Below are 27,168 nucleotides of genomic sequence, written 5' to 3'. Positions count from 1 at the left end.
GTGTTGTGCAGCCATCACCCCCATCTGTGGCCAGAACTTCATCACCCCAGATGGAAATCCCATCCCCATTAACACTGACACCCACCTCCACCCCCAGCTCCCAGCCCCCAGCCCCTGGCGCCCACCATCTACTCTCATCTCTGGATCAGCTCCTCCAGGGACCTCATAGGAGAGGATCCCATAGTACTTATCCTTTCACGCCTGGCTGGGCTCACGCTGTGTCCCGGGGGAAGGCGATAAGTGGACGCAGTGGTTGAGGGGAAGGGCGTGGGCAGGGGAGGGTCCTGGGCCGGCAGACAGGCTTGAAGAGGCCCAAGAGGTGGGTGTGCAGGCGGGGAGGATGCAGCACTTAGGGATGATGTCCAGCGTCAGGGTGTGGCCAGGGCAGGGGGCACTGGGGATGGGGACGGGATGGCAAGGCCAACCAGGTGGTCGGTGACAGCCCAGGCAGGAGAGGCGAGACAGGGGCGGGACCAGAGCCTGGAGTTGGGGGCAGATGGGAGACCCTGTGGCCCCTGGGAGATGGGGGGCAGTCTGCTCCAGGAGCCGAGGCCCTGCCCCTGGGGCCGCGGGGGAGATTGAGAGGTGGGGAGCTGGAGGCCACCATTCTAAGGAAGCAGGAAGAAGTGGCCCAGCCCGCTTTCCTGGTTTCATGGCGATGGCACTGCAGCCTTGGGGTTTGCTAGGCAGGACCCGAGTCCAGACCTCCGGGCCTCAGCTCAGCATCGCGCTCCAGGAGCTTCAGCGTGCCCCCCGGTGCTCCCTGCCAGCTGGTCAGGCCCCCGGAGCAGCTCCTCCCCACCCCGCGGTTCACCAGGCTCCAGCTCCGAGCTGCCGTTAGCAGAGTCCACCCAGGGCCCTGAGGGGCCCTGTGGCGATTCCCGGAGCCCTGGGGCAAGTCCCGGATGGACGTCGTTCCATCATGCTGTACCGCAGCCTTTGAGGACCTGGGTTTGTGCATTCAGACGTGGTCCTGTGACCTGGGGAGCATCCTGCTCGCGGGGAGATGCAGGCAGACCTAGTGGAGTTGAGCATCCTGCCTCCGCGTCTGTGCAGAACCGCCTTTCCTGGTCAGCTCTGCCCTCTGCTGTGTGGCCAACGTCTTGGCCATTGTGGTGTGTGGTGGGCAGGGGAGGGCTCAGCCCAATGCAGGGGGGAGGTCCAGATGCACCGTCCTCCCTGTGGCAGACCAGATGGACTTACCCTGCCTTCCACCCCACACCCCCGGTCCCTGTGCCCACGGCTGCCCGGCCCCCCGGGGCTGCAGGTAGACACGGGAACTCGCACCCTGGGAGCCAGAGGAGCTAAAAGTCCAGCAGCTCCAGGGGCAGGGCAGCCACAGGCCAGAGGGTCTTCCCAGAACTCACTGGCTTCCCGTTGTCAACTCCTCTTTCCTGAGATGTGGCCTCAGAGCAGGTGACACGTGTAGTGGAGGGGTCACCAGGTCTGTCCTGGACCCTGATGGGCTAGTTCCCCTTCTACCCTCACACAGTCTGCAGGGGGGTCATGGAAACCAACACTGGGAGCCAGATTCCCCTTCCCCGTCTCATGTGGCTGCCTGTCTCAGCGTCGGGGTGACCGTGGGAGTGTCCAGCACGTGCACCTGTGCTGGCCTGGTCGTGCTGGCCTGCACTGCACCCCTTCCCCTCCCGTCAGCAGGATGCAAGCAGCTGCCTGTGCCAGGCCCCGGGCGAGCCGCAGTGGGCACTGGTCACTGTAACCGGAGCCTGCCCAGCACCCCTTCGGACGTCAGACAGTGGTTTTAATTAGCCCTCCATGGAACAGGACAGGCCCCTGTTTGGAGTTTGCTCACCTCGGGGAGCCACCATTCTTTCAGATTGACGCAGCCTGGTCTGCAGACGTACCTTCCCTCCCCGCTGCATGGAGGCCTGTTACTCCAGCCCCGGGGTGCGAGGGGTCAGGTCCTATGTCTGGGCTCACCCTCCTCCCGGGAGGGTGGCACTCCGGCCAGCACAGGTTTGGATGGTTTCCTTCCCTTTGCAGCCTGAGAGTGGCGTGACTATCGAGAGGCTTAGTGTCACGCTTCTGGTTTTAATTTTTTAAAATGATTTCTAAAAGCTGACCTCACTGGGCTGCAAAGATATCCACATTGTGTGAGATGCCCCTTCCGCCGGGAGGCGAAGCCGAAATGAACTGACATGGGCTTTACTGCACAACTACGCCTTCCTCATCCACCAGGGGCTCTGGGGGCCCAGACAAGGGGTCCCCTGGGCACTGCTCCGAGAAGCGGGATGCTTTGGGGCGGCTCCCTTGAGCCCTTGCTGTTTCTCTTGTAGGCTGGACCAGGGACCCTCATCATGGCTGCAGGAGTCCAGGACTTTAACCGGACAGAGTTTGATCGATTAAATGAGATCAAAGGTCACCTGGAAATCGCCTTATTGGAAAAACACTTCTTACGTGAGTACCCCTGGGGGAGGACGGGGAGGGATGCCATCCTGCAGAGGTTCCTCGAGCTGTTTGGGCTGCTGAAGCCCCGTGCCCGCTGTCCCTGGGCTCGCTCTTGGTGGGGACAGGTGTGACCCCCGCGGGGATGTCCTTAGCAGACGCTCCCTCCGCCGTCCCACTGAGACTAGTGCTCTGGTCTGCGCAGCTGCAGCTACAAGGTCTTCCCTCTGGGGTAAGGGAGGATGTCCCAGGGAAGCAATAAATGGCTCCCTGGGGGGTGTGATGCCTTTAGTGAATCTGGTGTGTTGCATTTGCAGCAGTCCGCTCTGAACGTGGCGGGGCTCTCACTCTGTGTCCTGTTTAGTTTCACATCCAGGAGGGAGGAAGCACCTGAGGCTTCTGTGGCTGGTGGCTGGGTGACCTGGTGGCCGTCCGCGTGGCTGTCTGGGCCATTGGTGCAGTTTAAGCACCCGCTCCCTGCGGCTGGGGTCTGGCCTCTTGGGGGTAATAGTAGAAACTGCTGTGGAAGTGCCTGCCAGTTCCTCGCAGGGATGATGTCATGTGACGTCTCACCTTCGATCTCTCACCACCCTCTGCACCCCTGCTCCACAGACAGGAGCGGCAGGGCCAGGATGAGGGACCCTGCGTAGGGCAAGCCCTCCGGCCAGGAAGGGGTGTAAAGCAGCAGATGGCCCTGGCGCCCATGCATGTGGCCCTGCTACATAACGCGGAGCTTCCATGACTGCCCCCAGGGGGACAGCAGAGCTGCTGGTATGGTGCAGGGAGAAAGAAGCGGCCTCCTGGCCCTGCGCGGTCAGAGCCTGGCCCAGAGCTGCCAGGCCAGGAGGAAGGGCCTGCAGGCAGTCCAGTCCCCTCCCTTCCATTCCCCTTCCCCTGCTCGGGACCAAGCATTCCGCCCGCGCTCCTGCTGGCCCACAGACACCGCTCCCTTGGTGCCCCTGCCTGAGCCACCACTCTCGTTCATACCCTGAGGGTTGTCTGTGCTCCAGGCGGGGGCACCCCAGCTCTGCAGCCACATGGGGCCCCTCACCTGCACGTGGCAGCGGGGGTGTGAGCCGTGGTGGGGAGCCTTGGTGGCCTGCCTAGGGCACCAGTGGTTCTGAGGACAGTGCTGTGAAGTGACTCGGTGTCCCCACACGTCCAAGGTCATGGCCGAGCTGGCTCAGGCAGGCAGGGCCAAGCTGGGTCAGCCCGGGGCTACGGGTGGTGATGGGCTGGCCTAATTAGGTCCTGGTGACCTGGTGCCTGTGACCTTGGGTGTGCTGAGCTCCTTCAGGGAGCTGCGTGCAGGGGGGGCAGGCTGTTGCGTGGTTCCTGGCCAGTACTGACCGGGGCCCCCAGCAGCAGAGCTGGACAGACCCGGCTGGAGGCGTCAGCTGGTGGGGCCTTATGAAAATGCTTTTGTGGATCACCTTGCCAAATGTGGGTGGTATGGGGCCTGATGAGGCAGCCGAGGCAGGTGCCGTCCGTGCAAGGGGAAGGGCCTGCGGGAGCATCTTGACAGGGGAGCCCCAGCCCGGGAGGGTAGGCGGGGTTACCTGGCAGGGGCGGGGCAGGCGGGGTGCAGGTACTCGCTGGGTGGACAGGATGGCCGGGCCCCACGGGGACGCCCTCCTGGGCCGTCCAGATCCGCGTTGAAGGGAAGCATCCACCCCGCCACGGCATGGCTGGCATCCGTGGTCCGTCCTCATGGCCTGTCCTCACTGCTTTGCCCAAGGAGCGTCTCGGGTCCTGGTGGCTCTTGCCATTGAAGTGTATGGTGCGATTTTGACCCCCCCCTGCCCCCGTGGGGCGGCAGTTACGGGCATTCTGGAGCGTGGAATGTTTCGAGCAGATACGGAGGTACAGCATCTCACGTGCTCACGTTCAGAGTTGGCAAGAGGTGGCCGGTGGTGGGCAGGTTCCCTCCACCGCCATGTCCATCCCCGCCCCCCTCGGCTTTGGAAGCCAGTCCCGGCCGGCCTCCTGTCCTTCATCTGTACTTTGAGTCGGCAGCTCGTCATGTTTTAAAAATGAAAGCCACGAAAAAAAAAAAAAAGAAAAAAATAAAATAAAAAAATAAAAATGAAAGCCACGAATTTGATGTCACAACTGAAAACATCAGGTTATCCTTTTGCATCATCAGACCTCCAGCCTAAGCTCACATTTCCCCAGTGGTCTCATTTTTTTTTAACTATGTAAATCTTTATGGTCTCATTTTTTAAAAAAATATTTTATTTATTTTGGGGATCCCTGGGTGGCTCAGCGGTTTGGCGCCTGCCTTTGGCCCAGGGCATGGTCCTGGAGTCCCAGGATCGAGTCCCGCGTTGGGCTCCCAGCATGGAGCCTGCTCCTCCCTCTGCCTGTGTCTCTGCCTCTCTCTCTCTCTCTCTCTCTCTGTGTGTCTATCATAAGCAAATAAATAAATCTTTTAAAAAAGAAAGATTTTATTTATTTTTTTCATGAGAAACAGAGAGAGGCAGAGACACAGGCAGAGGGAGAAGCAGGCTCCATGCAGGGAGCCTGACATGGGACTCGGTCCCGGGTCTCTAGGATCTTGCCCTGGACCAAAGGCGGTGCTAAACCACCGAGCCACCCAGGCTGCCCTATGGTCTCATTTCTTTTGCAATCCCGGGACAGCGCCCGAGGCCCCACGTTGAGTGGCTGGCACGCTTCTTTGGGCTCCTGTGGCTCCAGTTCTCGGTGTCCCCTGCTCTTTGTGGAAGAAATCAGGCCGGCTGTGGTGGCGCCTCCACCCTGGACTTTGCTCAGGGCGAGCCCCGTGGACTCCCCACTTGAGCCAGTGTGGCTGCGTCCCCCGGGGCACCGTCTGGAGGACTCCTTGGTGGCAGCTTCCCTGAGGTGCTCTTTGTGCCCGGCCGCATGGTTTCGATCTGTCATTCCCCTGGTGGTTAGAGAATGATCATTTTCCACTCTCCATTCTTTCTCCATTTGCTCACTGACCTATTTTTGAAAACCTAACTCCGAGGGATGGTTTCTGTCGCAGAGGCAGGATACACGCTTGAATTTTTTCTTGTATTATCCTGTTTCCAACATAATGAGCCGATTCCCTCCTTAGAGCATCCTCCACAGGTGACCAGTGAGGGTGTTGGGCCTTGTGGTGTCATCCTGAGATCATGGCCTTAGACATAGTTGACAGTTCTGAGTCGCTGTGGCTGCTGTCCTGTTGGTGCTCAGATGGGCCCACCTCGGGGCAGTGGGGGCCTCGTGGGAGCCTCGTCCCGTGTGCTTCTGCGTCCTTTCAACATAAACCAACCCTCCATGAGCAATCCCTTGCTCGCTGGTGTGACAAGATGCTCCAGGCTCCTTTTTTTCTTTTTCTTTTAAAGATTTATTTATTTTAGAGAGAGTGGTGTGAGGGAGGATCTCAAGCAGACCCCCGCCCCGCTGAGTAAAGAACTCCATTTGGGTCTCGATCCCAGGACCCTGAGATCACGACCTGAGCTGAAATCAAGAGTCAGACACTCAACCGACTGAGCTCCCCAGGTGCACCCCCCACTCAGGCTCCTCTTAAACATTTCCTGTCCCCTGGGCTGGAATTAGACATTTCACCTCTTTCCTTTAGGTCAAAAGTGGTGTTCAGAAGCTAAGGATGCTGGGGTACTCATTACTGTCAGTGTTTCTAGACCTTTCCAGGGGGCATCCTGAGTTCATTCAGGTAACTTGAATTCACATGAAGACTGGGGGATTTTGGCTTTTTTTTTCTTTAAAAAAAAAAAAATGATGGTAAAGTAGGATCTAAAATTTGCTATCTTAACCGGTTCAACTTGTGCCCTTCGGTGGCATTGACCCCATCACAGTGCTGTGCGGCCATCACCCCCGTGTGGCCATCTCGTGAAGCCGCAGGTCGCCAGGCCCCACCCCCTGCCCCTGGTGGCCCCTGGCCCCTCTGTGGAGAATCTCACTCCACCAGGGCCCTTGTAGGCGGAACCTCACGATATTTGTGTTTTTGTGGCGCCTTTTTGTGTCGCCGTCATTAACTCAATACGGAGTTGTGTTGATTTGCTTCTTGTCCCTTTAGATCTTGAGAGATCAATCTTGTTTTCTGTTGACTTTTTAGTTGGACTCGATTTCAGATTCACGGGAAAGTTGCAAAAAGAATACAAGGAGTTCGTGTGGATTTTTCAGCCAGAGTGTCTCCAAGGGTAGCATTTTACCATGTTTGTCTGCCCATCTGTCTCATGTCCATCTGTCCATCCTTCCTTCCATCCGCCTGCATGTTTTATCCTCTGGACCTATTTGGTGGTCGTCTGCGGCGGGCGCGATGTTCCTTGGGCTCTGACTGTGTTGTGTGTATTTCCTGGAAGCGAGCGGATTCTCTTAACAGTCCAGTTATCAATATCAGGAAATTAATGTGGGTGCCAGATGGTTATCTAACCCGAGACTTTATTCTAGCTTCGCCATGTGTTGCAGTGACGTCCTGTAACGTCTAGCGGCAGAAGGTCCCTGCTCACGCATTACACGCAGCTGTCCTGGGTCTTCCTTCTCCGTGACCCCGAGGGGTCACTCGGCCTGGCTTTGTGTTTTCCAGTGTTGAAGAGTGCAGGTCCCTCCGTGTGGGTTTGTCTGATGGCCACCCGTGGTGAGGTCCAGGCCAGATGTGTCACAGGTGCAAAGCTGTAGCATCAGTGCGTCTGTCAGGAGGTGGACAATGTCATTTTGTCCTGCTAACATGTATTGCGAAGTCTTCTTTTTATTTTTTTAAAGATCTTTATTAATTTGAGTGAGAGAAAGAGAGCACAAGCAGGGGTAGAGGGAGAAGCAGACTCTCTGCCGAGCAGGGAGTCCCACATGGGGCTCAATCCCAGGACCCTGAGATCATGACCCAAGCCAAAGGCAGACGCTTAAGTGATGGAGCCACCCAGTTGCCCCTAAATGGTTCTTTTCAAAACTAAACTTATTTTTATAGTTGTTTAAAATTGTTCGTATGGTTGAAAGTCAAGGTACGGTCAGAGAAATGGAGTTTGTCTTCCTTTGTACTTTGTTCCTTCATTTCTCTGTAGACCACCAGGTGTGTTTTGATTTTGCAGTTTATCCCTCGAGTGACTGTTTTGTAGAAGCAAATGCGTACGTGTGTTCTTCGCTTCCCTTAGATAACCCTTGTCCCGGTCTCACTTTCTCCACACTTACATTACCTCCTGGCTGTCCCTCCAGAATGGAACTGAGACGTTTTCCCGTTCGGTGTTATACCTACTGTGTGGATAGGGCGCTATTTTTTTTTTTTAGATTTTATTTATTCATGAGAGACCCAGAGAGAGAGAGAGAGGTTACATAGTTACAGGTGGTTCTCCCCAGACGGCACCCTGGGTGCATGGTGTATGCACCCTGGGTGCATGGGGCCTGTTCTCCGACCCTGAGCATCTGGCACGAGGTCCTGGGTCTGGTGGGAGCCCAGTGGATGGAGGAGTAAACTGCAGAAAATCCTGGTTGGGCTGGAATTGGCCAATTGACAGGAGCACCTGTCTTTCTGCATTGCTTCTTCCATCACAGTACCTGAGATGCACAGTGCTCTGGAGACCCCGAGATGTTCCGGTTGCTGGTAACCTGGCCTCCGTGTGCTGGCGTGGCCACCCTGCCTGCCCCCCTCTGTCTGCAGGAGGGATGCGTTGGGGAGCTTTGGTGTGGCTGGGGACCCAGCCCCTGGGGGGCAGCCGGCTGTGGACGTTCACGCGAAATGCCCAAGTGGCCAGTGTAAGATCCCATTCAACTATCTGTGGTACTTTCTCTCCGAAAGCAGCTGATGATCCTTCGTGGGGAGGAGGAAATAGCCCAAGTGTGCAGCAGCTCTGTTGGTCATGAAATACTGAATGGTAGGAGTGTCCCTGTGAGGAATGGTGTAGGGCAGAGAACGGGAGATGGAAGCGTGTTCTGGCTCGTGACTGGAGGCAGGAGCCTAAAACCGTTAAAGCAGCATGTAAACGAATTAAAAGCATTGTACATTTTCTTTTGGCCCAAAACGTGCTTCAGTGGCTGCTGCTCTCTGAGCTCCCGGACGCCGTGTGCTATGGGTTCTGTGCAGCCGCCCAGCTGCTGCTTGGTGCAGGCCCTGGGAGAGGAGGTTAGGAGGTTCCCCAGCAGCAGGAATGGCATGCACAGGCTCTCTCAGAATGTGACTGGGCGTGAAATTTGGATCTTGGAGGAAATGCTCGTGGGGCCTTGGGCCGGGGGCTTCCTGGTAGCCAGGCTGAGCCTGAGGCTCCCCTACCTGTATGTGGGTTGTGTGGGGCCGAGCTGTTTCTCCTTTCTGGGTTGACGTGAAGGCCTGTGGAAGCCTCCCTGGCCATGCTGGAGGATGCTCTCCCAGGGGCCACACCCTGGGGTCTTGTGCCCTTGGGGTAGGGACCATCCTCACTGGGCCACCGAGACCTACCCAGTGCCAGGTGCGTCTGGGTTCCCTGAGGACGCAAATGGGCACATGGTAGCTCTTGCAGGGCCTTCCCCGGGGAGAGGGTCCCCTATGCTCCTGCAGGCTCTCCTTCCTGCTCCAATACACGGCGGGTCAGTGTGGCTCTCTGTTACCATGTGGGAGGCTTTCTTAGAGAAGCTGCTCAGGGAGGCGAGCTGGTCCACTGCTGTGGCCCGAAGCACCTCTCTGAGTGTCTAGACACAACAGAAGGACCTTGGAGGGAAGGGAAGTTTCTGAGCAGCCAGTGTGGGTGCCTCGAGTGAGAGTTTTCTCACCCACAAAGTCATCTACAAACAGAAGGGCCTGGGGAGCTGCCCGCTCCCTGCTGCTCGGGGGCCGAGGGGATGTCCAAACGAGATGAGGCGGAGGTGAGACCTGCTGGCGGCAGGGTTAGGTGTGGGGCTGGTCAGACAGCAGATCGGGGCCTGCAGATGCTCGTCTGGGGTCTGGCTTTTTGTTTGTTTGACTTACCTCCTGCTGTTGATTTGGTGATGTTCAGGTGATTAACAGAGGTGAGACTGGGTGTGCTTATCAGGTAGGATTCATCTAGGAAGAAATGGAATTGGCCCCTAAGAAAAAAATGACTTGTCTGACCCAACCGGGCAGACCAGGATTCCATATTTCCAGATCCCCTCCATTGGCCGGTGAGACTCTGCCCCTTAATTATTCATTATGGATGTTGGGCCCGGCCCCTCATGGAGCTCACCACTCTGGACCATGTTGTCCTGGGGCCCAGCCAAGCGTCCTGCCTGCCCAGCTCATGCTTCAGAGGAGAGACCCCCGGTCCTGCCAGGGCTGGGCCTGCTCCCTGGGACCCAGGGCTGCGGGAGTCTTGGGCTGAGGGGTGAAGTTGGGGAGGAAGCTCTAACTCGCCTACTGTTGTGTTATTTTGATGGCTCTGTGTCTGGCAGTGTCATCTGACAGGCCCTTTGGAAGATGATAGGCTTTAGGTCCATGGGGAGTGTTCAGGAGCTCTAGGACCTCTCTCGTTGATGCTCCACCCCACTGAACACCTCACCAGCTCCCTGGGCTGGGAGAAAGGTGGAAGATGAGATCCCCACTTACAGGTGGCACAGCTGAGCCTCCCAGGTGTACAGTGTGGAGAGAACCTGCCGGGGTGGCATGGCTTCCCCATCCTCTGCCACCTACTGGGGTAGTCCCCTCCTGCTGGGACCCTCCTCAGTGTGGATGAGGCCAAATTGGCAGAGATGGGCTGTCCTTGATGTGGGGTTGCCCCAACTTTCCAGCCCTTGAGGGGACTCTTACTTATGCACATTTCATCTCTTGTACTGAGCTAGGTTCTTGTGTGATGGAGCGAAGATAGCTGCTGCCTTATCTGTGGATTCCCATAGCTTAGGCCTGTGGTCAGGCAGCTGTGAGTGCTCAGTGCGTATCTGAGCGGATGTTATCTGTGGGTGGATGAGTCAGTGGTAGGCGGGTGGGTGGGTGAGTGGATGGATGGGTCTATGAGTGGTTGAGTAGGTAGGTGGGTGGATGGATAGATCAATGGTAGGTGGGTGGGTGGGTGGGTGGATGGATGGATGGATGCATGGATGGATAGATGAGTCAGTGAGTGGGTGGGTGGCTGGATAGGTCAGTGGGTGAGTGGATGGGTGGGTGGATGGATAGATGGGTCTATGAGTGGGTGAGTAGGTAGGTGGGTAGATGGATAGATCAATGGGTGGGTGGATGGATGGTTGGATGATTAGATGGATGTTTGGATGGATAGATGGATGGGTGGGTAGATGAGTCAGTGAGTGGGTGGGTAGATGGATAGGTGGGTGGGTGGTTGGATGGATGGATCGGTGGGTGAATGGGTCAATGAGTGGGTGAGTGGATGGGTGGGCCGATGGATGGATAGATGGGTAAGTGAGCGGGTAGATGGGTAGATGGATGGATAGGTGGGTCCATGGATAGGTGAGTAGATGGATGGATGCACAAATGGACTGTTCCTTCTATCTACTACACCTTTTTTTTCTAAGATTTTTATTTATTTATTCATGAGAGACACAGAGAGAGAGAATGAGAGGGAGAGAAAGAAGCAGGCTCCATGCAGGGAGCCCAACATGGGACTTGATCCTGGGTCTCCAGGATCAGGCCCCTGGGCCAAAGGCGGCGCCAAGCCGCTGAGCCACCCAGGCTGCCCTACTACACATGTTTTTGTACATCCTTCAAGATCCCACTGGGTACCTACCAGAACTCTGGTCTTCTAGATGCATCTTTCCTTGGCTCCCATCCTGTCTGGTGTTTGGTCTCTAAGTACGTGTTTTGTATGTGCCTCATTTGCTTCCTGGTACATCTCACCTTGCTGGGGAGTGGAGTCCCTGGCTGCCCCCACCCCAGTGCTGTGTGGGGAACAGGTGCTTAGCACATAGCCCATTGCTCAGGGGACGGACTGGGACCCGGAGGGCTCAGCTGCTGGCACTTAAGTGCTGTGTTGGAAAGAGAGAGGGACCATGGATGGGAGGACTGGGTGCTCACACATTCTTTGTTTCAGAACTGGGTCTAGGGTCCCAGAGCCCAGACCGCAGGTAGCCCAGTGAAGCACATCATTTCCAACTAAAGGGCTGTCGGTTCCGGAGAGACAGCTCTTCTGGGTCAAAACACTGGCTCAGATCCTATTTCTTATTCTTTTACATGGAGAAAATTTTAACACACTAGTTGTTCACCCAGACCCCCGGTCGGTTTCCCAAGACACACCTAAAACGCTGTGATAGGCCGGTGTCCCAGCAGCCCTTCCCGATGGGGTAAGATGTTTGAGGCGGTGCTGCTTGCAGATTACCGGAGGGCATGGCTGTTGATGGCTTGTAGTGGTGAGAAGCCCAGCAGTGAGCAAAGCCAACGTCAGTCAGGAGGTTTGACCATAAAGGCAAGGCATTGCTCAGCATGAACGGTTTTTCTCCAAAGAGAGGCTGAGGGATGGGGAGGGAGTTGTAGTGGGTGATTCTTCGCTGGTCATCGAAAGTCAAGGTGTGTCCTTGGCTTAGAACCTGACTTGTCACAGTGGGGAGCACACTGTTCTAGCTTCTGAAAGGTCCCCAGTGATGGGCAGAGGGGTGAATTGGGCTGGCAGGCTGCAGGCTGGGCAGTGCAGGTGGCAGCTGAGGAGGGAGGTGAGGGGGCAGATCCTGGGGCCCCAGGTGTGCGGGCTGCCTACCTGGCCAGGTGGCAGGAACAGCTTAGCTTTTCCAGTGGTCTCTGTGTTTGCAGGCCCGGCCGGTGGGAAGGAGTTTTATTTAAGGATTGTCACTTGATTTTTATTTTTGGCTGTGGCTGGGCCTGTTGAATTATGTGCCAAGAGGACTCCTGCTTGAGAGCTCTACTTTTACAGATTTAAAAATAGCCTGGAAGCTGGTTCCTTCCTCCTGGTGACTTCCCTGGAGGCTGGGGTGCTGGGTTGGGCTGGGGCCCATGCTGTCTGGCTGCACGGTGGGCACGAGCCAGGGTGTCCTGTGTTTCTCCTTCCGAGACAGAGTGGTGGTGGGCTGTGGGGAGGAGGCGCCTGAGTCACGGGTCCACGGGCCGGCCCTGCCCCTGCCCTGCTCTCAGACTGGGGCTGAGACCACGTGGGCGAGGACTGCACAAAACGCTTTGCCACAGCGTGCTGCTGTCTCCCTCCTTGCGGGGCCCCATGTCTGTAGCCCGATTGCCTCGTCCCTTTGAAAGCAGCGGCCAGCCACCTCTGTGTGGACGCAGGCTGCAAGCATGACCAGACCGTCTTTTCCTTGTCAGGGTTCTGGAAAGTTCGTCCGTGAGTGGGAGCTGGCTTGTTGGGAACCTGGGCATTTTGGACAAGGAAATGAAGCTTTATTAGAAACTCAACATGAGGGCACCTGGGGTCTCAGTCGGTTGAGTGGTTGAGCATCTGACTCTTGATTGCAGCCCTGGTCATGATCTCAGGGTCCTGGGATGGAGCCCCGAGTCCGGCTCCATACCCAGTGGCATGGGGACTGCTTGTCCCACTTTCTCCCGCTCTGCCCCTTCCTCCCAACACACGCCTGTGTTCCCTTTCTTTCTCTCTCTCTAAAATGAATAAACAGGCAGCCCAGGTGGCTCAGCGGTTGAGCACCTGCCTTCAGCCCGGGGTGTGATCCTGGAGACCCGGGATCGAGTCCCACGTTGGGCTCCCTGCGTGGAGCCTGCTTCCTCCCTCTGCCTGTGTCTCTGCCTCTCTCTCTGTCTCTCATTAATAAGTTAAAATCCTTTTAGGGCAGTCCCGGTGGCTCAGCAGTTTAGCGCCACCTTTGGCTCGGGGCGTGATCCTGGAGACCCGGGATCGAGTCCCAAGTCAGGCTCCCTGCATGGAGCCTGCTTCTCCCTCTGCCTGTGTCTCTGCCTCTCTCTCCTTCTGTGCCTCTCATGAATAAATAAATAAATAATCTTAAAAAAAAAACCTTTTAAAAAAATAAGTTATATAAAATAAAATGAATAAGCAGGGGCGCCCAGGGAGCTCAGTTGGTGAAGCGTCTGCTGTTGGCTCAGGTCATGATCTCAGGGTCCCCAGCTCGAGTCCTGCATCGGGCTCCCTGCTCAGCGGAGAGTCTGCATCTCCTTCTGCCCCTCCCTCATCATGCTCTCTGTCTCTTTTTCTCATTCAAATAATTAAACTCTTTAAAAAACACATGAAATTAATAGATAAAATCTTTAAAAAAAAAAAAAAAGAAAGATAAGTTCATACAGACCATGGACACCCTGTGGGTCCAAGGCTCCCTCTGGGCTCACGGCACCCCTGCCCCCTCCCCGCCGCCCAGCCTGCAGCCCAACTGCTCTGGTGGGACGTGGGTGGCGACAGACGGCGCCTGGGGAGCCGCCCTGGTTTTCCTCGGGGGCACCCACCTGGCGGCCTCGCTTTGCTCACGTGGGAGTGACCTCGTGGCTCACGTGGGGGACCTCAGGGAGGGAACAGATGAACCACGGTGCTGACTGCTCTCTTGCTACGCCCTCGGGTCCTAGAAGGTTCAGGGGCTCAGGCTCTCCCCGGGCGGCCGTTCTGACCTCCCTGCCTCCCACAGGCCCTGTCTGCCCCTGGCCGCCCGTGCCAGGTCAGCACATGCTCAGGGGCCCAGGAGGTCCTGCTGTGAGACCGGGGGCTCCGCACGCTGGCCGCGAGTGTCCGGGCCCAGGGCCTGGGCTCCGCAGGGCGATGGCTGACGACCGCCTGGCTCTGGGGTCAGAGTGTCGGGGCAGGAGTGGCTGAGGGGAGCCTCCTAGGTCAAAGGCGGCTGCCTCAGGCCGTGCAGCTCCCTGTCCCACCCCCATCCTGTCCCCATCTATGTCCCATCCCTGCCGTGCCCCTGTCTCTGTCCTGTCCCCATCCCATCTCCGTCCCATTCCTATCCCATCCCTGTCCCATCTCTGTCCCTGTCCTGTCCCTGTCCCCATCTCCATCCCTGTCCCTGTCTCCATCCTCATCCCTGTCCCCATCTCCATCCCTGTCCCTGTCTCCATCCCTGTCCCTGTCCCATCCCCGTCCCCGTCCCCGTGGGAGGTTGGGCAGGAAGTGCCACCTTTTGAACGACTAGCTCAGCAGTTTCCGTTCAGCAGGAAATCGGCCCTCCTGGTTCTGTCTCAGGGGGGTGGAGGGTGGAGAGGAGGATCGATGGCCTTTGTGTTGCCTAGGCCAGTGCTGTGCCACTGTGAGTGACCTCCGTATGTCATCGGGAGGGGAGTGGGCGGCATACCCACTGCTGGTGGGATCACGGCTCCAGGCTCCGTTCCAGACGTGGCGGTGGGGGGAGAGGCGCTGGCCGCATGGGAGCCCGAGCTTACCGGAGGGAAACGGCCCCGATGTGCTGGGTGGTTCCATTCATCGAGCTGTGGTTGTGCCACCAGCAAAGGAGGCCCCGGAAGAGGTACGCATCCCCTCGCCTCCTTGCCAGGAAGCGGCCCAGCACATCTGCGGGGCTGCGAGAGGCCGCCCTGGCCAGTGGGGGCACTTCATGGCCCAGGTCTGGGGGTGAGGGGGTGAGGGAGTGAGGGGGTAAGGAGGTGAGAGGGTGAGGGGGTGAGAGGGTGAGGAAGCAAGGGAGTGAGGGGGTGAGAGGGCAAGGGGGCGAGGGGGTGAGAGGGTGAGGGGGTGAGGGGCTGAGGCCCGGAATGTGGGGATGGCGTGCCCGCCGTACAGGGCATGGACGTCCTCTCGATGCCGGTGGCTTGGTGCTGGGGTGTCCTCGCTGCCCCGCTCGGGGCCAGGCCTTGTGCTCTCGCTGCCGGTGTATCATGTGAGACCTCCTAGGTCAAAGGCGGCTGCCTCAGGCCGTGCTGAGGCACGTCCTCCCTCACCTGCTGTCGGGTCACCTGTCTTCACTGGCTCTCCTGGAGCCCAGCCGGGCCCTGGGCTGTCACCGACAGCGAGACAGCTGGGGCTGTGGGCCCGAGTCGGGGGCTCCTACAGGTGGACGTAGACTTAGACATGGAGTTGACAGCGGTCGTGTTTGCTGAGCCTGTCCCTGTGGACCTGTGTCACCTCTAGGAATCCCCGTCCAGCACCCCGAGGAGGACCCATGATAGAGCGAGATCCATGAGCAAATGTGACGAGGGGCCATGTTCAGTTGGTGGGGAGTGTCAGGGAGGTTACTCGGGGAAGCGGCGACTTTGGGACTGAGAGGCAGGGAGGGGGCACCAGCATGTGCAAAGGTCCTGGGGCAGGGGCAGACTAAGCATCTGAAGACCTAGAAGGAGATCCTGGCGGCTTGAACCCAAAGAGCAAGGATGAGGGAAGCGCAGGGGGAGAGGCAGCCGGCGAGGTGCAGTGGGGGCACTTGTGGGGTGCTTGGATCTTATCACAAGGCCCTGCCAACTTTTAGGCAAGACAGCAGCAGGTCCTGACTCATTCTGACTTAGGCTTTCAGGGGAACCCCTGACTGTGGTTTAGAGCCAAATTGGAGGGGGTAAGGGGGCCAGTTAGGGACCAGGGTGGGAGCGGAGACCAGCAGAATGCCTGGGATTGGGGGTCCTGGCAGGAAGTCCTGGGTGTGGTAGTGGCATGGGTCCCCTGGGCCATAGCCTGGCCTGGCTGGTACCACGAGGGATGCGGGGGCACGCAGCTCGCCGGCAGGGACCCTGCCCTCCTGTCACCTGGCTCGCTGGCTGCCCTGCCCTTGCCGCCTGGCCCGGCAGAGGCCACCCCTCCTCTCAGAGCTCCCTTCGCACAACCCCTTTAGGAACCGTGTTCTGTGCCCCAAAGGGGGGGTCACGAGGCCTAGGTCTTCGCCCCAGGATGGAGGGGATCTCGGGGGGAAACCGTGGCTGTGGGAGCTGGGGGACAGCTCCCCATGGCCTTGGCGTGTCCTCCAGGCCCCCATGTTGGGGAGGACCTTCTCCCAGAGAGTCGCGGTGGGAGGGGCCCGGGGGGGCAGACAGTGTATGGGAGGATGCTGGGGTGCAGGCGCCTGCAGTGGGGCGGACCCCGGCAGGGTGGACACACGGGACAGCCCCGAGCGCACCGGTATTTCCTGGGCCAGCGGGCCCTGGCACACCGCAAACCTGAGTGCTTCTCACTGGTGGAGGCGAAATCCAGAAATCCAGTGAGCCACGGGCTCGCCAGGCAGGAGGTGTGGCCACGGCCGAACACCCGGGCTCTCGGGGCAGGAGGGTCTTCTGACCTTGGGCCTCGCGACCCCCCACCCTCTGTATGCCGTCGGGAGGGGCTACCCTGCTCTCACGCACACTCGTGCTGTGAGCCCGTCTGTGTCTGGGGCCTCCGGCTGTCACACTGACCTTGGCCTGAATTTGGGGGGTTCAGGTCTGAGGAGGCAGCCAGGACCAGAAAGGAAGCTGCTGGCCGCCCCAAGCACCTCCCTGCCCCCCCCCCCCCCCCCGCCATCCCCCGGCTGAGAGAAGGCTCCACCAGCAGGGCTTCCATCCAGGTCGCTGTCCTTACTGTCTGTGTCCCCGAGAGGGCGGGCCTTTGGGTTACTTCTTCATCACAAGTGTCCTGGTGCCCGAGGCTGTGCGGCCCTCACATGCGACGTGCGGGACGCACCTCTACCCAGGAGACCGCGGCCACCTGGGCTCCTGATCGCTCTGCTTCGGTCCTGCCCAGGCCCCAGCGGGCCCCGGCCTCAGCAGATTTGTTTGGCGACTTTAACTGTCTGCTCAAGAGGGGAAATGGGATCACCAGCTTCCAGCAGCTGCTGTGGAGGAGGCTGATCCACAGTATTGGCCCTCGGCAGCCCTGCCAGCCTGGAGAGGCATCTGTGCGGGGTGTATTCTCCGTGGGGGCTCGTGGCTGGGCCACGGCACATGTTGGGGGCTGCTGTGGCCCATCCCCGCAGCACCTGCCTCTCCCTGCAGAGTGGTCGGTGTGTCTCACTGGGTACCCGTGTCCTACTGGGACATGGGGGCCGAGCCCAGCCCAGCGAAGTAGCAGTTTCTCTGCCCATCACGCCTTCATGGTCATCTGTTCCCAGGGGGTGGTGACCCCTCCAGGATGAGAACCCCGAGAAGTCAGGGCTGACATCCAGGCAGTGTGGGAGGGGCATGAGCTCCATGACTTCGTGGGGCTGTGGAGAGAGCGGGGTCCGCTGCGTGCCCGGTTTAGAAACAAGGCAGAGCCATTCCCCGTGTGACTTGGGTCTCCATCTGCAGGAGCCTTGGGCCTGAGGGAGGGCCTAGGATGTCCAGATGGACACAGTTGCATTTTATTGTGATATAAGCGTTTGGTAATAGGGTTTGCACAGGACTCGGCATAGTTCTTGAGAATTGAAAAAGTTGCCTGAAGCCAGGTGTCATTCCCCAAATGTTTGTGGGGTGACTGAGTTGGGAGGTCACGCTGCAGGGCAGCGAAGGACTTTCCTGCGAGGCCAGCCGGGGTCCTGTGCCCCTGGGTGGTGCCCACAGGCCAGGGCTTGCTTCCCAGGAGCAGCGCAGAAGGCAGGGCCCCGGTGGTTGGTGCTCCCTCCAGGTCAGCTGCTCGGTCAGAACCTGGAGCTGCGCGGGCTACATAAAAGCTCCGCGGCATAGTGTGCGCGCATGGACTCTGCAGTGCGGATGGGCTGCAGGGTGAGCCGGAGGCCTGGCCAAGCTGCGTGCTCACACCCAAGGAAGGCTGAAGCTGGGTGGGCAGCCACCTGTCAGCAGGTGTCCCGCCGAGAGCCTGGCTGGAGCCAGCCCACCTGAGCTCACACCCTGCTGTCTGCTCCCCACAAATGTGTGCATTGAAGGCCTCTCCTCTGGTGTCGGCGGGTCAGGAGGTGGGGCTCCCAGGATGGGGTTAGTGTCCTTGAGAGAAGAGGAGGAGATGCCCGAGCCCTCTCTGCCACATGAGGCCATCACACAGCGGCTGTCGCCAGGCTCAGGAGGCACCCTGACCCCGGCCTCCCAGCCCCCGGAACGGCTGTTGTTCACGCCCCCCAGGCTGTGGTATTTCGTCCTGGCCGCACGAGCTGAGATACACCCCTCTCCATCACACACAGTCTCAGAAGCAGGAGGCCGCGTCTGTGTAGATGCTCGCAGGGGGTCACCCCCGGGGGATGGGGCAGGATGGAGGCAATGGAAGGCCTGGGGGGCCTGTGGGGTCTGAAGTGGGCTGTCTCCGGATCCGCGTGTCCAGCGTGTGCAAATGCTGTGAGGCGCCCACTTAGGATGTGAGCCCCGTGTGGGCTGCATCTGTGGGAGTTCCCTCTTGCCGCTGCACCAGATTTCCACAGACCGAGTGGCTTAAAATAGTGTGTTTATTCTCTTACAGTTCTGGAGGCCAGAAGCCCCAACACAGTGAGGGGCACGTGTTGGCAGGGCTTTGTCCACCCCCCTGAGGTTCTAGGGCGGGGTCTGTTTCCTTGACTTGTCTGGCGTGATCCTGGGCTGCATCCACTACCCTGGAGGCCGCATCCCCGCACCTGCCAGTCTCCTTCCTCCGACCTCTGACCCCTGCCTCCCCTTAGGAGTTTACCTAATGGTGATGATGCAGGGCCAGGATAATGCAGATACTCCCTGCCCCTCCAGGTCCTTAACTTGCTCACACCTCCAGGGTTGCTTTGTCCACGGAAGGGACATGGTCCCAGGTCCCAGGAGTTAGGCTGGGACCTCTTTGGGGACCATCACTCGGTTTATCACACACTACGGTTAAAACCACGAGTCTCTGGCCGTGGGTTTGCACCACTCCTGGAATTAGGTCCTGCGTCCGGCTCTGCACGCCCCACCCCCCGACTCCTCCCTCAGCTCATGGGCCCTCCTGCCACAGGCTCTTCCCCCAGGAATCTGCCACCTTGCTCTTCATCCCATCTGGTCCCGCCGGGACTGCAGGAGCGCCCCGCTGGTCCTCCCACTGTTGCTGTTCTGGGTCAGCGGCGCCTGGGTGGTCTGCCCCCGGCAGGAGCTCTGCTCCGTGGTGGCGGCCTCCAGACCACAGCCAGGGCACACGCGTGTGTCCAGGCCATGTCTGTGGGGTGACCAAGGGCTACCAGGATCCCTTCCTCTGGGACATCCTGGTGGTGGTGGCGACTTGGCGAGGTGATTTGCACCTGTTTTGTTTAGCAAAGAACTCCTCCCATTGCTTCACCTCCGCTCTGGCCCCCACCATGTCAGAGGAGCCCCGGTGACCGGTCGCCCCTGCAGGGCTTCCCCCCACGAGAGGGGCGGGCAAGCTGCCATGGCCTGGCCGGCGCAGACGGGGCCCTCTGTCCGAGTGTGCTGGAACCCACGCCTTCCATCAGCACCGCTGCCGCCGCAGGGGCAGAGTGGACCAGAGGGCTGCTCACCTGGCAGTTCTCTCCCCCACAGAGGAGGAGCTCCGGAAGCTGAGAGAAGAAACCAACTCAGAGATGCTTCGGCAGGAACTGGACCGGGAGCGGCAGCGGCGGATAGAGCTGGAGCAGAAGGTCCAGGAGGTGCTGAAGGCCAGGTGAGCGGGGGCCCGGGCCCCCCACTGCCCGCTCAGACACTCCCTCGCCCCGGAGCCCCCCACGGGGTCCTGGCGCCCCTTACCGCGCCATCCCACTGCATGCAGTCACCTCCGGGTTTGCCCGCCACAGATGGTCCCTGTCATCTTGGCAGGGCCCTGCCATCCCGGAGGGTGACAGGCGCCCCCAGCTTCTGGAGGCACTCTGCTGTGGGATGGAGCCGTCCCCGGTGCATGGCCGCCTCGCACCCCATGCCTCTGCCCACAGGAGCTGGGCTGCTGCCTCACGGTGCTACCAGCGAGAAGCGGGTCTTTCCAGAAGGGTGTTTGTAGGCTCTGAGAGCTGTGCCCCTCCCCCGTCCCGACAGAACCCCAAGAGGCTCCCTGTCTGTCCACACGGCCTGCAAGCTGGTGGCCTGGTCGACAAGGCCCCTGCTGGGACATACCAGCCAACGCTGTTTTCTCCCGGGGCAGACGAGGGCATTGTTACTGTCGTGTCTGGCTCTGGTTCTGACGACACCTGCACTCTGGGTACCTCGCTGCATGGGGTTCAGTTGGTGGAAAGGAAAAGCCTCCTCCTGTTGCACGGCCAGATGCTGGCTTCCTGTCCGCTCTTCTCCGCTGGTTGTCAGCTCCCAGGAGTTGGTGGCGTCTGGTTCTCTTTGGAGAAAGGGTCTTTTGTTTCAGGCTCTGTAGGTGTTTCCGACAACTGCCGTGTGCTTTGTAAGGCCTTGCCTGTCCCTGCAGGGCAGTGTGGCTGTTGTGGGGTCCCTGGGACTCCCGGTGGGGGCCTCAGGCTTGTGAGGGGAGTGACGGGCCCTCCTCTGCCATCCTGCCCTGGCTACGAGGCCGGCGCCCCTTCCTAGATGTTGACACGTGGGCCTCGACCTGCACTTTACCTGATGTCGAACCTTCTCACGTGGGAATCCTTGGACGTTTTCATTATGGAAAGGGGTACAGCCGGGGACCGACTCAGATGATGCCGAGAGACCCAGGGTGGTTGGAGGTCAGGGAACAGGGCTTTACAAAGGCAATTCAGGCCCGTCCACTCCGGGCTTGTCTGGTTGGTCATCGGACAATTAGTGTAGGTTGTAAGGGTTCATGGTTGTTAGAAACCCAGGTGCCTTTCTTCGGAGTCAGTGAGGTCACATGGCATCTGTGTTTCCCAGAGGCCACTCTGCTTCCTTCCCACCTTCTGTGGAGTGGCAGGTGGGACTGTGTACCCTGAATGTCGTGGGCTGGGGTGTCCTGGCTCACTGTCTTTCCTTCTCGTCAGTCTGTCTCGTCCATCCAGCGCACAGACCAGGATGGGTCTGTATTTGGGGTGATGTGAGGGGGGACAGTTCTGTCCCCCGGACACCTGCTTCTGTGTCCTTGTGTCTCCATCCCCCTCCCCCCGGGGCACCTGTCCCTGTGTCTCCATCCCCTTGGAGTAACAAGCATGGGAGTCCAGAACGTCCCCAGCGGCCACCCAGGCCCCAGATCTACCTGTGTCCTTCACCTGGGCCCAGGCTTGGGTGGGGGCCTGTGTCAGTGCTTCTCAGGTGAGCTGCATCTTCCAGAACCTCTGGGCTGGGCAGAGACATCCCGGTCTGGAGGCCATGATGCATGCCTGGGAAGGGAAGGCACTGGGCCAGGTCCTGGCATCTCCCACATGCCCTGGGCTCCTCTCCTGTTCTCAGTAAACCCCCGTTTATCGCTGGTAGCTCTGGGCATGGACAGTTGTTCGAGCGACCTGGCCACAGGGAGGGGCGGTCGTGGAGGCCAGGCCCCCTCCTCCGTGACCTGGCTTCCGTCCTGGGGACTCCACCTCTGTCCTGTGTCTTCCTCATCATTGCTCCGTGAGGCTGCAGGCCTGGCTCACCCTGCTTGTCTCCCATCGAGCTTGTCATCCTGCCTCTCGCTGTAGATGACAGTCCTGGGGTTCAAGCCCACAGAACAGGTCAGTTCGTGGGAGTGTGGTGTGAAATCCCACCATGTGAGCAGGGCAGAAACCACCCCCCCACCCCCCCGAAGCCAAGGGCAGGCTCAGGCCGGAGGCTCCTAGCTCTGTTCTCTGTCCCGGAAGAGCCCTCTCTGTGCCCCCCAGACCCTGCAGAGGCTTGCCAGGGGCCACTTTTCCCACATCCTGGGGTCCCTGCTGGACCAAGAGCCCCAGGAGCAGTTAGTGGTGCATCAGTGGCCCCGGGGCCAGTACAGAACGAGGCCAGGGCATCGGCTGTGGCACGAGAGAGGGTGCAGCCTGGCCTGAACACCCCCTGAGGCATGGGGGCAGAGGGCGTGGGGGCTGGGCCAGCTGCATCAGGCTCTGGAGCTGAACGTCAGATCAATAGTCAGGATCTGGCAGGTGGACAGAAACTCTAGGAGAGCCCTGTGAGGCGGGTTGACCGCTGTGGCGGGGCCGCAGGGGCGGGAAGCCAGGCAGGTGGCTGGCACGGGCCGAGCGGGGACCTGAGCCCAGCTGGCCAGCGCAGGGGTCACCTAGCCTGTGGCCTCGCACGGTGCTTGCTGGCAAATGTCCTTTTAGCAGCAGGCGAGTTAATTGCCATGAGGGCTGTTTATTGTGAACTTAACAGTTGAGAAGCACATGTGTTAATAGAGGAAAGAGTCGTAGATTCATGAGACATCTTTTATTTGGTTGTTAAAAAGAGCTTTGAAGCATGTGCCCATCGTGCTTTGGGCGTCGTGGCCTGGGCAGAGCCACAGCCAGCGTCGAGCAGGGGCTCCCAGGGGACCCCGCTGGCTAGACCTCACTTCCGTGCAGCCAGGTCCCGTGAGTGCTCGCGCTTCCCGCAGCCCTGATGCACATGGTGTTGTGGACTAACAGGACTCCTGCTTCTTCTCCCCTCTAAGGACCGAGGAGCAGACGGCTCAGCAGCCTCCGAAGGGGCAGGCCCAGGTCAATAACGGAGCAGGTAAGCCCCCGGGGGCAGCCGGGACGGGTGCTGGGGAGCAAGTGCTCCTGTGCCTGCCTGGCCTGCTCACTCTGGCGTCGGCTCCCCCCGGACCAGCCTGGGTCTCTCCAGTTGTGAGTTGGCGAGCTGTGGTAGCAAACACAGGTTGTTCGACAAGACGTGATTTTATTTTCCTGTAAAAATACCACCCGGCACCTGTTCCCGCCCGTCCTGATAGAGAAGTGTCGTCATCGTCGTCCCACTGGCTTCTTGGCCACTGACCTGGTGGCCCGGGTCCAGAGCCTGGTGGTCCTGACAAGGGTTGAGCGGGCAGTGGGGTCACCATGGTCAGGTGTGCCCAGGCCCTCCTGGGTCAGGACCCACAGCCCCGTTCTCTGCACATTTTCTCCCCGCCCTGGGCCGTGTTCTGCATCCTACCCCAGCCTTTGTACTTCCTAAAGCTGCCCTGGGAGGAAACTGGATTTTCTGCCCATCTCCCTAGGGGTCCAACCCGTGCTGGGCCTGGCCCTCCCGTCTCCCAACCTAGGGCCTATTCCCGCAGGCTGACCACTGGTGGGCACCCTGTCTGCACTGGGACTTCACAGTCACGCTGGAAGGGCCTCAGGGTTAAGCCTGTCGCATGCACACCTGAGGAAACGGGGACCCCCAGGGGGAAGCCTCTGCCAGGGGCACGCATCCTGCCTTCTAGAGGGGAAGAGGTCCCCTTCCCGGGGACTCTGGTGTGGGACAGGCTGGCAGGCCAGTCCAGGTACAGGATTGGCTGCTGTGCCCTTGGCAAGTGTCAGGGAAGTGGAGGGCGGGAAGACCCCAACTCTCTGGGTCCCCAGGCCCAGGGCCATCTGGGGTGGTGGTTACAGGGGCGGTGGGAGGCGGGGACGGGTGTGCAGCAGGGGCGGCCGGCTGCGGAGGGGGTCCTGGCCTGAAGGTGTCTGGTCAGGCAGCGGGCCCGGCCTAGACGGGGGCGGCCAACCACAGCCCTCCGTCTGACTTCATGTTTTTAAAAATATTTTTACATTTTTAAATGGTTGGAAAAAATGGAAAGGGTGTAGATGTCGCATTCCAGCACCCGTAGTGTGGTTTCACGGGAGCGCAGGCGGGAGGGTACGGGTCGCATGCCCTCCGCTGCCCCACAGCGTCACGGTGGCTGTTTGCCCGCTACCCGGCGTGCGCTGCGGGTGTCCAGGTAGGGTGAGCAGCCCCCGCCCCGCAAGCTCCACTTCTCCAGGCCTGCGGCCCTGGACCCCAAACCCCGACCCTCAGAGCCCTGGGGCGCCCGCCTGGCCCTCCCTACGGTGGGGGGACAGCGCCCCCTGTGGGCGACTCTCTTCCCTGTGGAGCGTTCGCTTGTGGTTTCCTCTGGGTTTGCTGAGGCTATGATGTGGGTCCCTCGGGGACGGTCTTGGGCCCATGAGCCGAGGCCGCCTCCTTCCTTGGGGCCCCCACCAGGACACAGCTCAGCCGGTGTGACAGCGGGGGGCCCCGTGTGGCTGGGAAAGCGGGCCGGGCTCGGTCAGCACGCCCTCTCGAGTGTTCACGCCCCTCCGCGGGGGTTCCTCACACCGCCCCTCCCCAGCCTCACCGGGACCCCTGTCCCCGCAGACCGGCGCGGCCAGGGGCTGTGCCCCCGTGTCCAGAAGTGGTTCTACGAGAAATTTGGGGAGTACGTGGAGGACTTCCGGTTCCAGCCTGAGGAGAGCACCGTGGAGACCGAGGAGCCCCTCAGCGCCCGGAGGTGGGGGTCCTCACGGAGGTGGGGGCTGGCCTGGGGGGCAGCAGGGCTCTGCAGTGGGGGTGTTGGGGATGCGGGCTCCCAGGGCCTGGCCCTCACCTCTCCTCCTCTCTCTTAGGTTGACGGAAAACATGAGACGATTAAGTGAGTACCTGGCGCGTCTGTGACACCGTCTGTGAGCACCTGTGTGGCTGGGGGGCAGGAGTGCTCAGAAGGACGTTCCCCGGGAGTGCCCGAGGGAGGAGGCTGCGTGGGAGGCGTGTCTGGGCCCCACCCTGTCCACCCGGTCCAGGTCGGGTTGGGGCCAGCTCTGCCCACCCGGCCCCAAGCGGGAGGCACAGTTTCCCTCCAGGCCTAGAACCCCCCCTGAAAAGTGGTGGCTCCCCAGATGCTTGCCAGTGCCCAGGCGATGCCACCCTCAGCTGCCCCTTTCTCCCGCCTGGCACAGGCCGAGGGGACGGGAGTGGACAGCTGATGCGTCCCCTGGGGACAGTGGATGGCGTGCAGCACCGCAGCGGCTGAGGAGTGCCAGCAGAGGCCCCTGAGTCCTCTGGGGCTCCCTCCCCACGCAGCTGCCCGCCTGCCCTCCCGGGTGTGCCTGAGCGCTGACCTCACCCGGTCTGTTCTGTCCCCAGAGCGCGGCGCCAAGCCTGTCACCAGCTTCGTGAAGAACCTCTCTGCCTTATCCGACTGGTACTCCGTCTACACGTCTGCCATCGCCTTCACCGTGAGTGCCCCTGGCGCGGTGGGCATGTTCTGCTAACCTCCAGGCAGCCGGCCGGCACCCCTGAGGCTTCCCTAGGGACACATGTCTGTGGCTCCCATCTGTAAAGTGGGTGCTGTGTTGCTGCCCAGCCATGGGGTCGCTGCAAGGATCAGGCGAGGGCGTCAGGGGCGCCCGGGGCCGGCCCATGTGTGCACAGATGTCCACCACAGCGTTCTCAGGTGCAGGCCTCTATCGGCACTTCCATTTGCCTTTCTGGACAAGTCAGGGAAGAGGATGGTGGGGTGGCTTGTCTGCCCAGGGGGTCCCAGGTTCCTCCCACTGGGTACCTGGGGGAGGCTCCTGGCAAACACCAGTGCCCAGGGGGGCAAGCTGGGCCTCTACGAACCCCCGGCCTGGGGAAGGGCAGGAGAGCACGGGTCTGGCCCGGGGGTGTGGTTTAGGGAATATGGACCGGCCACTGCGCCTGCATTGTCCTGTGGCAGCCGTCCCTGGCCCCACTCGAGGAGACCCCCTCATCACTGGGAGGAGGACACAGGCCACCCACCTGGCTGCCAGGCCCTGAGGCCAGATAGGGCGGCCACAGCTCCCCGAGTCCCTACCTCTGCATTCCAGAGGGCTCTGAGACCACCTGGTGCCAGCCCCAGGGAAGACGGGCATCTTGCACACTTACTGAACACAGGATCCTGTGGCAGGGCCCTAGCCCACTTTCACCCTTCATGAGCCCTTGGCCCCCTGTGGCCTCTGGGGCCTTGGTCCTGCCTGTCCTCACCAGGAGAGCACCTGCCATTCAGACCCACCTTCCAGGCCTCTGCCCAAACCCCATGGCGTTCCATCCTCTGCCCCTCCTGAGCGTCCGCTCTGTGCTGGCAGCTCTGCGCCAGGCCCAGGCGGGAGCAGAGGGAAGGGGCCCGAGCGGCACTTTGCCTGGCACATGGCACGCGGTGGGTTCTCAGCCACCTGCCAGTCACCTCGCTTGGCTGTGCCGAGTCCTGGTGCTGCTGCGAGCTCAGGGGAACCGTGCCTGGGGCTAGAGGACCTCTGTGTGGTCAGCTCTCCTCTGCCCGTCCCAGGCCACATCCAGCAGCTGCTGCCCTAGGACATCCCCCTCCCTACACACCCGGAGCAGCTTCTCTGTCCCACCGCTGGTGGCCCCTGCTGAGACGGCAGTTCTTCCCAGGGCTTCTCTGTCAGGCACCCCTCCTTTGGGGAGATGCTGGGGCCCTGGGCGCCCCACCTCCCAGCCCGGCTGGCCTGCCAGGCGGGGCGGGGGGGACGGAGGACGGATGGGGCCTGTCAGGTTGCCTGACGGTCTCTCTCCCACCTGCTTTCTGTCCCGCAGGTGTACATGAATGCTGTGTGGCATGGCTGGGCCATTCCCATGTTCCTATTTCTAGCAATTTTGAGGTTATCCCTCAATTACCTCATAGCCAGGTAGGTGACCTGCTTTGCCATACGAATGATGCTGTGTCCCTGCAGCATGCACAACCCTGGCATACCCGAGCCTGGGCTGCCTCACACCTGCTGTTCTGGGAGGGGTTGTGGGGTGGGCTAGGCTCCCGAGCACCCAGGAGGATGCTCACCCCCACCTGGTTTTCGGGATCGTGGGAGACAGCAGCGGGTGGTTATCCAGCCCCGCAGTGGCTCCCCCTCTTGATGGCTGGCAGGCACCTGCAGGGGGTCACTGTAGCCACTCCTGTCCAGTGATGGCACCCCGGGGATCATGTGGAGCTACAGTCTTTCTGCCCTGGGAGGTCCTGGGGGTCAGAGTCCTTGCAGTCACCCGGCCCGGGCAGCCTGCCCACGTCCTTCCTCTGTGCTCTGTGAGCACCCTCCAGGGGGCTGCGTGGGCAACCCCTCATCCCCAGGTGGCCCCAGCAGCAAACCTTGGCTTCTCAGGAGCCTGAGGAGGGCCCTGCAGTCCAGACTTTAACCACTGCTCAGAGGTTCATGTTTGCACACACTGGTTTTCCCAGATGCATCTCGCCTGCTTATGTGGATTCATTTGGAAATGTTATTTGTAAAGAGAAAAACCTTTATGCACTTGGGAAGGGGCGTCAGTGCCCCGACCGGGCATGTAGCTAAAGTACTTGCTGTTACTGCTTTGCGGACTTATTTTGAAAAACC

At 60.2% G+C, this 27,168-nt stretch overlaps 1 protein-coding gene and 1 long non-coding RNA gene across 3 annotated transcripts in view; one reads left to right on the top strand and one right to left on the bottom strand.

Annotated features, from left to right (window-relative positions):
• The window catches only part of GRAMD4 (GRAM domain containing 4), a 73,161-nt gene that overhangs the window by 35,724 nt on the left and 10,269 nt on the right, over window positions 1–27,168 (top strand). For both annotated transcript variants that reach the window (XR_005987848.1, XM_041755505.1), the window contains exons 3-9: window positions 2,298–2,418; window positions 19,556–19,676; window positions 22,527–22,588; window positions 24,188–24,320; window positions 24,436–24,461; window positions 24,953–25,044; window positions 26,384–26,475. Coding sequence is in view for 1 of the 2 variants with exons in the window: in XM_041755505.1 (XP_041611439.1) it covers window positions 2,298–2,418; window positions 19,556–19,676; window positions 22,527–22,588; window positions 24,188–24,320; window positions 24,436–24,461; window positions 24,953–25,044; window positions 26,384–26,475 (647 nt within the window). In the remaining variant the exon portion in view is untranslated. The remainder of the gene's footprint in view (window positions 1–2,297; window positions 2,419–19,555; window positions 19,677–22,526; window positions 22,589–24,187; window positions 24,321–24,435; window positions 24,462–24,952; window positions 25,045–26,383; window positions 26,476–27,168) is intronic.
• LOC121491089 lies at window positions 7,290–12,901 on the bottom strand. Its single transcript, XR_005987849.1, has 3 exons — window positions 11,991–12,901; window positions 9,305–9,379; window positions 7,290–8,822 (listed from the first exon to the last, which is right to left on the bottom strand). It is a non-coding gene; the product is annotated as an uncharacterized LOC121491089 (long non-coding RNA).

This window comes from Vulpes lagopus, chromosome 5 (assembly GCF_018345385.1).
Source record: "Vulpes lagopus strain Blue_001 chromosome 5, ASM1834538v1, whole genome shotgun sequence".
In the NCBI taxonomy this organism is placed as follows: Eukaryota; Metazoa; Chordata; class Mammalia; order Carnivora; family Canidae; genus Vulpes; species Vulpes lagopus.
Note: the sequence above shows the minus strand (reverse complement) of the source record. Positions and strands in the feature narration are given on the sequence as shown.